At 51.9% G+C, this 15,457-nt stretch overlaps 2 protein-coding genes across 3 annotated transcripts in view; one reads left to right on the top strand and one right to left on the bottom strand.

The window, feature by feature from the left end:
* Window positions 1–107: 107 nt before the first annotated feature.
* On the bottom strand, window positions 108–2,202 carry CIDEC (cell death inducing DFFA like effector c). Of its 2 annotated transcripts, XM_086758090.1 has the most exons (6): window positions 2,064–2,202; window positions 1,481–1,553; window positions 1,196–1,337; window positions 933–1,082; window positions 593–777; window positions 108–455 (listed from the first exon to the last, which is right to left on the bottom strand). In XM_086758090.1, the coding sequence occupies exons 2-6, from the start codon at window positions 1,528–1,530 to the stop codon at window positions 290–292; spliced, it is 693 nt and encodes a 230-aa protein (XP_086614216.1). In that variant the 5' UTR covers window positions 1,531–1,553; window positions 2,064–2,202; the 3' UTR covers window positions 108–289. The 2 variants fall into 2 exon arrangements, with proteins under 2 accessions (XP_086614216.1, XP_086614215.1); XM_086758089.1 differs by lacking the exon at window positions 2,064–2,202 and having other exon boundaries at window positions 1,481–1,773.
* A 176-nt stretch (window positions 2,203–2,378) lies between these two features.
* The window catches only part of ZC3H18 (zinc finger CCCH-type containing 18), a 45,812-nt gene continuing 32,733 nt past the window's right edge, over window positions 2,379–15,457 (top strand). The window contains exons 1-4 of the mRNA XM_086758092.1: window positions 2,379–2,520; window positions 3,051–3,134; window positions 9,460–10,064; window positions 13,186–13,270. Of these exons, the coding sequence (XP_086614218.1) occupies window positions 9,474–10,064; window positions 13,186–13,270 (676 nt within the window). The 5' untranslated portion in view covers window positions 2,379–2,520; window positions 3,051–3,134; window positions 9,460–9,473. The remainder of the gene's footprint in view (window positions 2,521–3,050; window positions 3,135–9,459; window positions 10,065–13,185; window positions 13,271–15,457) is intronic.

Here is a 15,457-nt window from a genome sequence, read left to right as displayed (position 1 = left end):
CCCAGCACGGCCCCAGTGTGCCCAGTGGGGCAAGGGGCCTGACCCCCCCCCCCCAAAACCCCTCACCCAGCAGAAGCGAGACGAGACGCGGCCGGATTCAGCGGAGCTTTGCTTAAATAAATATATTTACAGAGCAGTCGACGCCACAGCGACGAGCTGGCCGCGCTCAGCAGCGTGCGAGGAGAGCGCCAGGCACCGTGACAGCCTCCCCCCCCCCACCCAGCATTGACCTAGGGGGGTGTGGGGACCCCCAGGAATGGGGTGGAGGGGGTGACAGGGCAGCCCAGCCTCACTGCAGCGTCTTCCTGCGGGGCAGGAGGCTCTGCGGCGGGGGGCTGCCCTCCAGCTCCTTCGGCTCCTCGGTGGCGTCCAGGAGCTGCTGCACGTAGCAGGAGGTGCCGAGCAGGACGTGGCCGGTGGCCTGCATGGTGAAGAGCGTCCAGCGCAGGGCTTCCCTGGGTCGGGGTGGGGGGAAGAAAGAGGGGTGAGCGGCCCTTTTTGAGGGGTGGGGTGGGCAGTGGGACTGGTGTCGTCGTTATCCCCCCCCCCACCCACCCGCTGCAGCATCCCCGTTCCCAGCCCGGCGACTCACTTCATGAGGCGCTTGGCGCCGCGGCAGCGCAGGTTGTAGGACATGCTGTAGGTGCCGTAGAGCGTGGCTTTGACGTTGAGGCAGCCCAGGTCCCGCGGGTTGGTCTTGTAGAGATCGAAGGTGACGCAGGCGACGTCGATCCTCCGAGGGGGCTTGTGGGACAGGCTCAGCTGGTAGCCGGGCGTCTAAGGGAGGGCGGGACGGGGGTTACCCACCCTCCTGGTCCCACCTCACCCAGCATCCCAGGTACCAGCATCATCACCCCGCTGATCCCAGCATGGGACAAACCAGGCTCCTGCCCTCCCCCCCCCACCGTCGCCCACCCCAGGGGTGCACCCACCTCGGAGGCCGTCCAGCTCTGCCCCTTGCCGAGGGCCATCAGCACCACGCCGTCTTCCAGCGTTTGGAAAAAAGCTTCCGTCTCCACCGCGGTGCCGTCCTCATCCAGCACCAGCGAGACGGGACCCGGGGCGAGCAGGGCGCTCTGAGCCTGCGAGGGCGCTGGGGGTCAGCGGGGTTGGGGGGGGGGGGGCGGCTGGCCCACCACCCGTTCGAGCGGACGGGCGGCCGCCCGGCAGACGGACGGACGGTCCCGCAGCTCACCTGGCGCAGCAGGTCGGCCAGGCTGCGCGCCATCAGGCCCTTGCGCAGGCTGCGGTCCCAGTTGCAGACGCGGTAGGGCCGGGGGCGAGGGGTCGGGCTCGACAGCAGCTGCTGGGTCACGGAGGCGCTCGCCGAAACGCATCTGAGGGGAGGGATGGAGAGGATCGCGGTGACCCGAGACGCACCGCCAGCCCCCAAGTGGGGATCGGCATATCCATTCGGGATAGCTGAGAGGTGCCGGAGCAGGGAGGGGGGGTCGCACGTCCCGTCCCCCCCCCGACTTACTTGGAGACGGGGGCGGCCAGCCGCTGGCTCAGGGATTTGGCGTAGTCCATCTTCGCACGGAGCGCGGCCCAGCCTGCCGGGGAGGGAAGGATTCAGCCACCTCTCCAGCTCCGGGATGCCCCGTCCCACCAGCACGTCACCGGGGCCGGGCCTGCCCTTTGGCCGGGGCAGGGTCCGCCTGCCAGCGCGGCTCTTGCGCAAAGCGGGGCGCTGAGTCAGCGCTGGAGCGAAGGCGGGTGGGGGGCTGCGGCCTCGCCCCGGCCCCTTGGGGTGGGGTGGGGAGGGGGCGTCGGGGGCATCCTCACCCCCATATCCCATATCCCATATCCCATATCCCATATCCCATATCCCATATCCCATATCCCATATCCCACCTCCCCTCGGCCCGGCTCCGCCCACCGCCCCCCCCCGCCCCCGCCCTCACCTTATGTACCTGTCGCCCCGAGGCTCCGCCCACCCCATCCCCCAAAGCCCCGCCCCTTCCCGCCTGCACCCAATCCCCTCCTCGCCTGCTGCCACAGGGGGCGGGGCCCGTGCCCCTCCTACCTGCGCGCACGTGCACTTTCCCCCCGTGCGTGCCTACCTGGGCGCGCCCCTGCGCGTGCACGCGTGCGTACCCGTGTAGCATCTCTGCGCACCTGCACGCGCACGCGCACGCGCACCCCCACCCCCCTCCTCGCGCGTGCATCCACGCGTGCATCCCTCCCCGTGCGCGCACGCGTGTCCCACTCCTCCCCCCCTCCACCGCCGTGCGCGTCCCCTTTAAGGCGCGGCCGGGGAGGGGGGGCGGCGGCGCGCGCGGGAAGCGTAAGTAGCGCGGTGAGCGCGCCCGCCTGGCTCCTCCTCCCTCTCGGCGCGAGGGCCGTCGCGCCTGGATGACGTCACGCCATGGCCGCCCTGCGCCGCCGCGAGTAGAGGCCCGGTCCCGTCCCGCGCCGCCGCCGCCGCTTCGCCGCCCCCTCCTCACCCCGCGCCTCCCCGCCGCCCCGCACCTCCCCGCCGCCCCGGCCCGGCCTGCCCCGCCGCGCCCGCCCGCACAGGTGAGCTCCTGCCAGCACGGCCGCGCTCGGCGGGCGCCGGCTGCGGCCTAGCGCAGGGGAGGGGGGGGGCGGAACCGGGCGCTGGCCCAGCCAGGGGGGGGAGAGGCCGCGGGCGGTGGGGGGGAGGCCTCGGTGGGGGATGCTGGGGAGCGGGGGCACCCCCAGAGTTGTGGGGGGGGAGGGTGGAAAGGTAGGGGTGGCTTTTGCTGGGAATTGGGGAGGGGGCGGGCCCAGCGCGGAGCGGGGGTGCGGTTTGGGAAGGGGGATCGCGGAGAGGGGGAAACGGCGGTTGGAGGCGACGGGAGGGCGGGTTAGAGCCGGGGGGGTTGGCGAGGGCAGCCCCATAGCGGGAGCGCGGATGGAGCAGGGGGTGCTTGGGGTGGCGAACCCTTCGTTTGTGGGGGGATTTGGGGAGAGCCGCCCCGTCTCGGCGGGGGGGGGCAGCCCCGAGGGGCGGATGCTGGGGAAAGGGGGCTGTGGGGGGAGCCCAGGGGTGCAGACAGCTCTGACCGTCCTCCCTCCCTCCCCAGGCAGGTGGGAACAGGGAGAGCGCCAGCAGCCTCGGCCCGGGGGGCACAGGAGGAGGACCTCAGCCTGGCAGGAGGCCCCGTGAGGTAAGGGAGATGCGGAGGGGGCAGCTGGGGTGAAGGGGGAGCAGGGAGAAGGACTGGGAACCCACAGCGGTGCCAGCTGCACCTGGGGGCCCACCCTGTGATGGGTGGGTGGGTACATCCCCCGTGGGTTTAAAATCCTTCCGCGAGTGACCTCAGCAGGACCGTCTCTTGTCAGAGGTGTCCGTTCAGCATCTGCACTAACAGTATTTTCTTTTACTGCCACCGGTAGCTCAGCTCTCCTGAAACAGCTGTGAACAGTTGGCTGTAGCGACAGCAGCACCTCCAAGGGGTGATTTTTTTTTTTTTTTTTTTTTTCCCCCTCGTCTTCCTAGGATTTGCTTAGATTGAGGAAAAAGGTTGTGGTCTAATCAAGACAGCTCTTTGCAAGATCTCTGGTCCGATGTTCTGAGCGAAGTTAGACTCCTGAGCGTGGTTATTCGTGAATCCTACAGGAACGAGCGTGGTTATTTTGTCGTGGGACCGAGCGCCGATAATTCAAAATTAGCATTTGCCAGCAGAGAGCTGCAGGAAGAGCCGCCTGTGCTCCAGCAGTAGGAAAATCAGTCACGCTGTGAAAACAAACTCCAGCTGCTTACGGCATCGTTTCTCTTCAGGTGTCAGTCCCAAAATCTGCCTGACGGAAAGCCACTGTAGCGCCAGCGTATTGCCTCGGCGTCGGTGGTCTGGATCGGAGCTCTCCGAGCTCTTTAAAAATCAGCTGGCTGAAAACGGCTGTCGCCAAGCGGTTCTCTCAAATTAATACCGAAAGGCAGCTCCTCTTTCTGCATTACAGGCTCTCCTGGCAGCTGCCAGGTAATGGAAGTTTGCTGTACATCTTCAAAGTCAGTGCTTCTCTAAGGGTGGCAGATAAGCGTGTGTTTTGGTTAATTAACGCTGTTAACGACCATACTTTCATTCAAAGTGAAGGACTGGGGGCTTCGCTTTTGTTCTCCAAGCTTTTTCGGTTTTATGTGATGCTCCTTTCCTGGATCACGAGGCATTTTGTTTCCTTCTCCTATTGTTGCTGCTCTTCCATGTTTTTTTCCCCATTGTTGTTCCTGCCCGTTGCTTCTGTTTTGCTTCTGTTTTCCTGTTCTTTGTTCCCAAAACGATTTTGTTGTTTGTTTCTCTTCTCACCTGCCCTGTCAGCGCTATTTCCCATTCATTCTCCTCAAGGCATCATTCTTTGCCCGTGCTTGTGGCTGGACTTAGTCCACGTTCCGGAACTTTTCTGTTCTGCATTAACCCCTGGTTTTCCTGTATCTGATGGATAGAAATGCTTTGATTTTTTACATCGAGCTGTTTGGCTGTGAGAAAGGAGAAAAAGCCCTTTCTGCTGTCACAGAGAGGTTCCCTTGGCCTCTGCCTGGCAGTGTCTGTCCCGTGAACGCCCCAGGAGCTGTGAGGGCTCTGCTGGGCCGGTGCAGAGGTTGGGTAGGAGCTTGGTTCTTGCCACCTGACTGACGATTTATAGGATTTCACAAGGGAAGCTCCAGTTTTCTTGAGGGTACTCTGTGCCTTCCTGCTGCTGGAGGCACTGGAACCCTCTGAGCCGTTGGTTCCTGTCCTATATCCAAGATGTGCTCCTTTTTCACTTGGAAAAACCTTTTTGTGGCACCGTATAGAGGCTAAGCCTTGGAGGGAGGATTTTAATGGATGGAACTAATGCTTGCCAGGAGTATTTTTCTCTCGGTGGCTGTTTTAAATCCCGTCTTAACTCACAGCTTTATCCTTTAGGTGCTGCTGTGGGTTAGAGTAAGCTGCCATCCTTTCCATACTGGTTCCAGTTCATCTGCTGCCAAGACTCTACCTGCAGCAGCAAGTCAGTTGTACACAAAGCTTCACATCCTTGGCCTGATTGAGGATGCTGCTCAAACTTTTCATGAGTTCTGGTTGAAACCAGCACAACACAGAGCAATAAGAAACAGAGTTTGAGCCTCCTGCCAGCAATAGGCGTTGTCGAGAGCTGCAGAGTCAGAACATGGGTCCGTGAAACGCTGCGCTGCCATAGAAAAAACATATTGTAGTGTGGCTGAAGGAGATGAACTTAAGTTTCCCTAACACCTCCTCAAGGCACGGTGCTTTTTTACCTGTGTGAGAGGGTGTGGGGGGAATCTGTATAATTTTTTCTGTATAAATGTTTTCCAGTAAGGCTGTGAGACTTAAATGGGAGCAGAGAACGAGACGGACCCCTTCATTCTTGCGTCCCAAGTCCTTGCAGGTGACGATGGCCACGCAGATGGCTTGCTTAGAAGGAGCATATCTGTTCCACTGTATGCAAGCCGTAGCTCACAGCACTGAAAATGAAAATGGCACGCGCTTCGAGCAAGTGAAGTCAGTTTTGTAAGAGAAGGGGTTGTGCAGCTTTGGCCAAAGGCAGCTCTGCCTGAACAGCTGTAATTTTAAAAAACCTCAGAAGATGAAACACTGCTCAGTGAGAAGTATTATTATATACCTGCTTCTTGCCCCATCATCCTAAGCTACAAGTCAAACAGTCTTATCTGTAGGTTAGAAGTTAATTTTTTGCTTTTATAACTGGTTTTGAAGACAGTAAGAAACTGGCTTGGTTTTAAGGCACAAGATTTCCAAGCTCATGATGAGGGATGGAGCCTGTGGACTTCTGCTCTACTACTTATGTCAGTGTGAAATGCTTCCTTGTGGACATTCTTCTAAGGTGTTTCTGGTATTCACCTGTATGGGTAACTAAAGGAGAATGGAAAGCAAAAAAAAAAAACCCAAAGAAACAAAAAACCACCCAATCCTCCTCCCTAAAAAAGCACTTCCAAAAACCTTGCAGGATTCCAGAGATTCGGGATAAACTGTGACTTGCAGATTATTCTGAGGCAGCGCTTGGGACGTGTGCTTCAAACCAGGATTCAGCTTGCGACTGTGCACAGAATAAATCCTTTGGAGCTTGAAAGGAAGCTTGAGTGGCTAGAGCAAGTACTCTAGCACTTCACAAAATTCTTACTGTGGTACTCCTGCCTTTCATAATGTTCAGTTATTTCTTTTTTTTTTTTTTTTTTTCTATAAATGAATGACTACAAGTAATACTGATAAGCTGAGCGCTAAGGCACTCTCCCAGCTCAGACCGTGCTTTTGCGACTTTGCTGTTGCCTGAAGGCTTGTTATTGGGGTGCTACACCTTCTTCCCTCGCTCTCCTCCTGGGCTCAGAGCCTTGGGGAATGGCTGGAGGAGATGTTATCGTCTCGGTCTCCCCCGGTGCGGGAGGAGTTGCTGTGGCAGTGAGAGGCTAGCCTGACTTTTGGATGGCTGCTGGAGCGGTATCTCGCCGTCAAGCAGCAGAAACTCTCTAGTCCTGTTCCATAACTAGTCTGACGCTTTTCTTTTCATTTCCATCTCCTTTTTTTTTTTATTTTTTTTTAATGCTTGTAACTTTACCTTTGCATGTCGCGCGTTTCCTTTGGGACATTTCCGTGCTGTTGCACATAAGATAGAAGCAAAAATTGGGTTGGTTGGTTTTGGGGTATCTTTTCTTGCCTCCTGGCTGAACTGTGGCTCTCGCCAAAATCATTTGATGTAAGAGGCGATAGAGGAGCTATAAGTGCTTCCGTGCGTTGCGTCGCTGCCTGCGCAGACAGAGGCGCTGGGAGGATGTAAGATCTGTTGCCGAAGGCAAACTTGCGCTTGAATCCAGGGAAGCGCGTACCAAAAACGGACTGCCTGGATGTTGTGAGCCCTTTTCAACTGGGCTGTCATTTATTGTGTTTCTTATTGCTTCTGCTGATGGAAATTAATAGGAAATTATTGTAAGTGACGGGTGCACTGGATTTTTATAAATAGCTGCAGTAGGTGCCGGTGGAGGTGAGTGTTTTTAACTGGTGCTGAGAATGCGTTCGTATTTGTTTTCCCGCATCCTTCTAAAGGTCATGATGTCGCATGCAGAAAGGCGTTTGGTTCACTTAAACGCTTTTTCTTTGGTGCTGCTTATTTGCAAGAAATCGGGGAAACAAATTTCCTGGATACATCTGCCCTTGACAGCTTTTGTATTTCTACTGGCCTCGTAAGGCTGACCTTTCAGACGTCATAGGCTAAGTTGTTCTACGTGCACGCGAAGTGTAGCTTCTCAGGCATTAGGCAATTAAAATCACTGCTGCAAACTCGCTCTTAAAGCCAGTAACAATTTGTGTAAGCGTTTATGAACCCGGCATCAGCCTTTAGATACGCAGTAAGAATATAATTTGTTTCAGGTTACATCTTGTTTAACTGCCCAGAGCCACCATCACCGGGAGGCAATTGCTGTCTTTTTTTTTGGCTTTTAACTTTTCGGTAAAATCACAACTTTGCTTGTGAGCAAGAGCCAGCTTCTCCGAATGTGTAGAGAAAGAAGAGTAGAAGGTAGGAAGCTCAAAATGTGACGCTTTGCTGCTCGAGGCCCTGTCAAATGTTTAGATCATCCTCACATTTATAAATTAGCTCATGTTTGCGCAGGGCTTTGAAGACATGAAGTAGAGCAGAGTTGCTGCTTACTAACATTCAGAATTGTACTGCTTCTGGAGGGCTTTTTCTTTTTTATTTTTGAGAAATGCTCTTAGCTCCTTCTCTGCAGACCTCCCATAGCATAATGAGCAGCGTTTTCTTGAGCGTGACTTTTATCTTAAGAGTTTGCTGCAAATACCAGCTAATAATGTCTTCACTGCAGCGAAGGCAGGAGATGCTCTCTGTGATGACAATACATCTGTCAGCGTACGAGACATAAAGACAATTCCCAGCCCTGGTCCAGGGAAGTTTATGAAGAAGCAGATGAGTAGCGCGGGTAACAAAGCTGTCATGCCTTCCTGATTTCGTGCTCCCCGCGCTTGCCATCCTGCCATATTTCAGCACTGAAGACTCCAGTTCTCTCATTACCGAAATGTTTTGGGTGTCAGACGCTGAGAAAGCCTGGATTTGCTTTGGTCGTGTTTACAGCGCGTGGCAGTCTGTTTGGATGCCGCGGTTTGCTGTGCCTTCTGCCTGTCTGCTCTCGCTCTTTGATGGTAAATTATAACCTGTGGTAAATAATAACCTCAGCGATGCACAACCAGTTGGAGGAGGACGGCAGAGAAAAGTGACGGGGTGGGTCAGGAAAAGGTGAAGTAAATGTGCACTGGAGTAAATGTGTTTGTAGAGAGGCTGTAGCTAGGAGCAGCTAAAGTAAAACATGGTACATATTAAGTATCCTAAATACGCTTCTGTAAGCCTTGGGTTTGTCTTTAGCTTTTCATTTCTGTCTGGTGGCTGCCCGAGCTTGTTCCTGTACAGACTTCTGGGTTTGGAGGAGCAGGTGGCACACGCTGAAACAGCGACTATTTCATCCCCTGGAAAGGTGCCACCTTGAGAGGAGCCTCTGAACTGTTCCCCTGGTACAGCCAGAGAGCTACAGCCGGTGCTTTTATCTCTGAGTGTCGGCTGCCTCGGTGCTGGAAAACCTGCTGAGGCACCTTTCCCAGCTTGGGCTCTCCTGCAGCCGAGCGCTGTTGGTTATTGCTGAGAGGGGCAAGGAAGGAGTTGGTGTCGTTGTTTATTGGGCTACAGCAAGAGACCACAGCTGAAGTGTAAGAGCTTTTAATCTCCGAGAGCTTTTGTCTAGGTGTGAACCAGTAATTTTCCTAGTAAGAGACAGCTCAACCAGCTCCCTGGGTCAGGCAGTTCTGCTGTAATTCATGGGGTTTTTTTTGTTTTCTGGAGTAAAATAAATAGATGTATGGCATGGGGTTTTTTTTCCTGCTTTGCATCTTCTCCCTTCCTGTTGCATTTACTATGCTTATTCTAAGCAGATATCTAATTTTTAATTTATTCCTATTGAGCTTTTAGTGGAAGTGCATGACGCAGGCAGTTAGGAAGTTGATCTGCTTCTTTGAAGGAATTGTGAATCTTCACTGGTGGAGATTAGATGGCAACGTGTGTGCTGGCTAAATCAAACCGTATTAAATATCCAAGAGTTTTCATGAATGCACTCCGTCCTTGCTTTCATATCTATTCTGCGTGTAACAAGTCCTGTAAATATACTGACCTTTTTTCCAGCATCACTGTGAGTTGTGCTCCTGTGCCTCTTCAGCAGCCTGTGCAGCCCGCGATGCCGTGCGTTTATAGAAAACCCAGCACACTCCTATCTAGTCTGGGACAATATTGGAATCGGTTCTTTATGCAGTTTAAACTCTATATTTTCTTTTTGAAGGTAGTAAGATAAATAATGTTCATAAATTCAAGCAACCTTTTCTTTTTTAGGAGGTGAAATACAAGAGTACAAACTCTGCAAGGTAAGTCTTTATTGATTTCCCAGCTTGTTTCCCCGTAACAAGTGTTGTTTTCTACCCTCTGCAGATTATTGGGTACTGATGGACGTTTCCGACAGCCCTGAGAGAAACCCCTGCTCTCCTGATGAAGAGGACCAGCAGCTTTCTGATGAGGAAGTCCTGAAGGAGAGCGGTTCAGAGCGGGAACTTGATGGAGAAGGTGGGCAAGGCAGTGTCCTGGGAGAGGAAGAGGAGGATGCAGCCAGGGGACTGGGTCATGGTGAAGAGGAGAACCACTCAGATGAAGAGGATCGCTTAAGTGAAACCAAGTCTCAGGAGTCTGACAACAATGAGCAGAGTGGGGAGCTGAAGAGCCCTCCGCCTCACAAAGGAGAGGAGGAAGACAGGACAAATGACCTTGGTGATGAAGCGTCCTCTGTTACCCGTGAACTAGATGAGCATGAGTTGGACTATGATGAGGAGGTTCCTGAGGAACCAAGCGCTGCTGCTGCAGAGGAGGATGGTGAGAAAGCTGCTGGTGAGGATGATGAGGAAGAGGAGAAAGGAGATGATGCCCATGAAGATGAGAAAAAATCCAGTGGCAAAAGTGATGATGAAAAGGATGGCCAGGATCCCCTCAAGGAGAAGAAGAAAGAAGAGGATGATGGAGAAATTGATGATGGAGAAATTGATGTAAGTAGGAGCTGGTCTGAAGTGGGCAGAGTCTTGCAGGGAGAGACCTGTGGTGGTGTTTCAGAACTGCTTGCCTTTTAGACTGCCGTGTCTTCTTTCTTCTTTGGCGCGAAAATCTGTGTTGGCCGTGTCCCCAGTGTGCAAGGAACACACTTTTTCTTCAGAGGTAAGACCACACTAAGTACCAAATCATAAACTCAGTGGCTGGGATGTCCGGTGCCGTGTACTGGAGAAAAACTTTGTGCTAAGTATTGTCAGAGCCGTCACAAATAAGCTTTGCTCCTCTTGAGTATGGGAGGGCTTCAGGGCTTTAAGAAACTATTCTGCCTCAGCTCTCAGAGGACTTTTGAATGATGCTGACAGCAAATTACTTAGCCATGGATTAGACATTCATAAGCTGCCTCCTCCATTTAGGTTGAGAGATTTGTGCTGTGGAGTGGCTGCTGTGCTTGAGGCATCAGGCGTGTGCGGGAAGCCCGCAGCCCTGAGCTGTTTGTTGGGCTCTGGCAGCTTCTGGGTGCGTGGAAGAGGAACGGAGGGTGCTGGGCTTTCTGGAAAGTGGCCACCCTGCACATGGCTTGGGTGAGGTGTTCAGGGCTGCGCAGTAGCTTTTGATTCACAGCTGAGAACAAACGCAGCTATTTAGAAAAATAAAAACCTGTGTTTCATTGCATTAGTGATTAGGGCAAATGGCACTGTTTGTCAGTGTTTGTCGTTGAGTAGGGAGCACTGCAATACAGCGGTTGTATTTAATAGCTTAGTACATTTGCCTTCTTACAGACAGAGGAAAACAGGACAAAGTGATCTAGCAGTAGAGTAGAAACCTTCTGCGTGTTCCTGATCTGGTGGACACCTTCCTGGAGACTGAATAGCGTTAGTGAAGTGCGCCACGTAGAGAAACAGCCGGTCCAGAGCGCCTGACTGGCTCTGCTCTTTGCTGTCCTTGCCAAAGTGCTCCTGCACGGCTGGACTAGGTTGGGACAGTGCTGTGAGCGTGTCCTGGGGACCAGGCAGGGAAGCAACTGGCTGTGGGCTGGGGTCGCTGGTGGTGGGGCTTCTCATTCAGGGAGGGAGGCTTCAGACTTGGGAGCTGCTGTGTAGCTGACCTGGCCACGTGCTCGGAGAGCTTACGGGGCCTCGCTGGAGAGACCCTCCTCGCTTTTTATTGGAGAGCGGTGTATTGTGCACTTTTTACTGTAATGGTGCTTTAACGAGCTCTGGTGCTTAAAAAAAGTGATGTAATTTTTCCTCATGGTGCCCGTTCTGGCAGATGATTTTGTTAAACACTTACATGTTTTCCACAACTTTTGTATATTTCTGATTCAGTCAGAAGGAATTTCAGCGTGTTGTGGGAGAGTCCAGACAGGGGGGGAGAAAAAATTCCTGGAGTCCTGACTCCATGCCTGCTTCTTGATTAAAATATGAATGCTTTCCTTTAGAGTCGAAGGCATTCTTGGGAGCGTTCCCCTTACAAAGCACAAGATGAATCTGTACTGTGGTTTTCATACGTTAAGTCATAACAGGGATCCCAGCTGCCCCGTTCCAAGGAGACCTCACAGAAATAAATACTTTCCCTTTTGTTCAAGTACAGCGTTTGCAAAGGCTTCACACAGTTCTTTTGAAAGAACCAGCTCAACTCTGCTTATACCATTCACGCGTCGTTGAATGCCATCCCAGGCTTTGGGGGAAACTGTTAAATCTCTGCCTGTTATTCTGCTTTCAGGCTTCTGTCTTGGAGGGAGGGGAATATTAACGCAAATTTTAATTTGAATCTGTGTGTAGCCGTTTAAACCCGCTCTGTTCGGGAGAGCTCTACTCGCATTGCCCTCAGAGGAATGCAGCAGAAGAGGCTGTTAAGCTGTTAACCCATCTCTCTGTAGATCCTTTGTTTATCTACAGCCAAGTGATGATTTTTTTCCCTCCTTTCCAGCTGCTGAATTGATCAAAGTACATAACTTTCCTCATCTTTTCCGTGTAGACAAGTGCTGTTGCTGCCACAGGGCTGCTGCAATTGCCGCGCAGAGGGAAGGCCTCCACCAGATGTTCCCTCTTCAGATGTGTTTCATACACTGAGAACTTTTGTGGCGGTGAACTAGAGGCAGGTTGCGGGAAGGCCAGGGTGCCTTTTAGGATAAATCACTGATTTCCTGCCAGATACCTCTGACAACTCCCTGGTCGTGTGTGCCTTTCCCTTCTGCCTCGCCACCTCTTTTTAGCTCCTCTTGACTTTTTAGATGCAGCCTAATGAAGCCAGTAAAAGGTTCGGGGGTTTTTTGGTTTTTTTTTTGTTTTTTTTTCCTTTCCTGGGGAACAAAGGCAAAGGCTGGTACCTTAAAGCTTCAGCAGCTTTCTTCTGGAGGTGTCTCATGACTGTTATTTCACTCTCATCCCCTGTGGTTCATTAATCTTTGAAAAAACTTCCCTCTCCCAGAATTTCTTCCCGGGGCTGGTGTGCCTGGAGATGATGCAGGGTTTTGTTTGAGCCGATTCGCAACTCCTGCGTGGAGCTCAGGAGTAGAAGGGAAGGTTCAAGTTGTTGCCAGAGAGGACTGGAAGAAGTGCATATGACTTTTTTTTTTTCCTGAAAAGCTTGTGTGTGAGATTGTCACTGAGCATTGTGGGGAAGCGTTTTATAATTAGTAGCTGTGGGTGTGCGTGCTGTTAGCCTCCGGGCAGGAAGGGTAACGTGGTTTAGCTTATTTGCCTCAAAAGAGCATGAAGCTCCCTCTTCTAACTGCCTTGCTCTTGCTCTCAGCTAAAAATGCCCAGCCAGCCTTGTTCAGCTGACATAAGAGAGCTTAATCCACTGATCTTGAGCCTTTAAGCGTATATCAGGTGAAATGATGTGGCTTGGGGCCTTGGTCTGTGGTGTGGCACCAAGATGTCCATAACGCCTGGAGGGTTTTGCAGTCACCTTTGAGACACTGAGGTTGATGAGTCTTCCTGTTTGTAGCAGCACACTGCGAAGACACTGTGGGGCATTTATAGTAACTTTATATTGCTTTTCTCTTGTTTTGCTCCAGGGTGTGTTTTCAGTGACTGATATTTGACCATATTGTGAAATGTCAAGTCGCTGCAGAAAATGCACCACGTGAAATGTCAGCTTGTCTGTCTGTTCCAGGACGATGACTTAGAAGAAGGAGAAGTTAAAGACCCCAGCGACAGAAAAGTGAGGCCGCGTCCCACTTGCCGATTCTTCATGAAAGGTAACGAGATGCTATAATGCTGGAAGAAAACCAAAGATGGTGTGATTTTTTTTTTTTTTTTTTTCCTCTTTGGTTTTTTTTTACCCCTTGAGCTGCTGTCTGCGTGATGAACTGTGCTCTGGCGTCCTCAGTATCGCCTCTCTGTTCCTTGGTGGCCAGATGCTGAATTTACATGGAGCCAATATGCAAAAACAACTTTGCCCTAAGCGTGGTGAACCCAGTAGAAGCAAATTAAGGAAAACTTGGTAGTGTTTCTAAAACAGCATGGAATAAAACTGCTTGGGCTGATTTAACAATCAGCTATTGCTTAGAGGTTATTCTGTGGGAAACTAAAGTGACAAATACTTGTCACTTCTTATCAAGCTCATGCCTTGCCAAAGCATAGTTGTTTCTTGCAATCCCATATCCATCTCAATTCCCCAGTTATTAAAAGGCATTGGCTCAAATTTTTAAGTAGAAAATAAGGCTAGAAATACTGTTTCTCTATAAGAAATATTGATGTGACATCGTGTTGACACCCGCCAAGCCGCTGCAACCCGTGCAGACACATCTGTTGACCAGATTCCTGCGCTGCCTGCGTGGTGGCGTCAGGTGTTGGCGTCTCTTGTATGGCTGTTTTCACAAGCAACCCGGAAACCCCAGCGCGACGGCGTGCTCGAGGAGTGACGTTGGGCCTGACAGGGTGAGATGTGCCAGCGGCCAGTACTTCCACTGGGCTGAGGAAATGATCAGCTGGAAAAAAAAATAATCCTCGTGTAAATAGAAGCTTTTTCCTCAAGCCGGAAGATTGCTCCACACTGTATCACATATCACGTTTCCGAAATGTGATTGGGATTGTCAGCCGCAGTTGGAAGGAATAGGGGTGGAAATCATAAAATGTGTTCCTTACTGTGAATGACACCTAAGACTTGAAACTTTTAAATCTCACCAATTGGTGGGGTTTTTTCGCAATTCTTAATAGGACATTCCCCAAAATTTGTGTTATTGCACAGCAGCTCTTAGACTATCCTGCAATTTGTTTCATTATAAAAGTTTTCTTATTTAAACTTATTACAGATCTCTTCCACTTCCTTCAGCTTCATCTCACTTCATGTTTGCTTATTTACTTGGTTTTATTTACAGTCGCCCTTGAAACAATTTATGAAAATCTGAAATTAAAAGAAGGGTGGAGAACAGGGTGGAGTCTTTTATTCCTTGCGTCAATGGCGTATGCAACGTAGGGAACTGCTTAGGGGCTTTCCGGAGACGTGACCATCAGATATCACGTAGTTGGCTTCCTGAATGTCTTCCTGTATCAAATTTTCTGCCTGTGCTGAGACACGAACGTGTTGGTGCTGATGGTGGAACAGGGAAGTCCCTCGGCAAGGAGAGCTGTTTGTTCCTGAATCCTTCGCGTGACGTATGCCGCTGTGCAGCATGGAAATATTTGCCTGAGTCAAAGTTCAGGCTGCAGGATCTCCTGCCGCAGTTGTTTTCCTTTTATTTGGCATAGGTTCAGATAACGTGTGACATCCACTCTTGCTTGCCCTGTAAAGGCTTTATTGCCACCGGGGAGATCGGGCGCTGCTCACGTGGGACCTTGGAGACGTTCAGATTTTTGTCCTTGCTGTGTCTGAGGAGCGCTCACGTGGCTGTGTCTGTCCAGTGCTATGAATGACAAGCTCGCAAAGCCTTCCTGTGAAGTAGCTTGACGTGTAGCCACCTTCACATGTGCAGCAGGAGCCCTTCCTTGTCAGGGTGGTCATTCCCCTTGACCCCTGAGTGTTACCCTCTCTTTGGGAGTGGTACCTGAAGCTAATGAGGGGCTTCAGCTTTATCTGCTGCCCTCCATAGCAACGTCTCCTTTCCTGCTTTGTACCGGCAAGCCTGCAGAGTTGGTTGGAGAGAAAAGCTTTGATGCACTTGGTGCCTCACCAGAGAGCTGTTTATTCTGAATGCACTGTGATGCTTTCTTTGCTGTCAGGTTATATTCGTTGATTTCTGTAGAAGGTAAAGCTCCTAACTTGAGGTGTTTGTCATTAATAAGACTTGAAGAGCTCATAGGCTTATTACTGCATTTGCTTAATGGTGTGTGTGCGTCCGTCCCTCCTATCTCCTCACCAGAGTAAGGTTCTTCTACGTTCATCCATCTGTGACTGGATCTGTTTGTCCTCCCTGGGAAGGTGGAGGGTGGCAAGTGTCTTTCCA

The sequence above is a fragment of the Chlamydotis macqueenii genome, chromosome 13 (genome assembly GCF_036417535.1).
Source record: "Chlamydotis macqueenii isolate bChlMac1 chromosome 13, bChlMac1.mat, whole genome shotgun sequence".
Taxonomy (NCBI): Eukaryota; Metazoa; Chordata; class Aves; order Otidiformes; family Otididae; genus Chlamydotis; species Chlamydotis macqueenii.
Note: the sequence above shows the minus strand (reverse complement) of the source record. Positions and strands in the feature narration are given on the sequence as shown.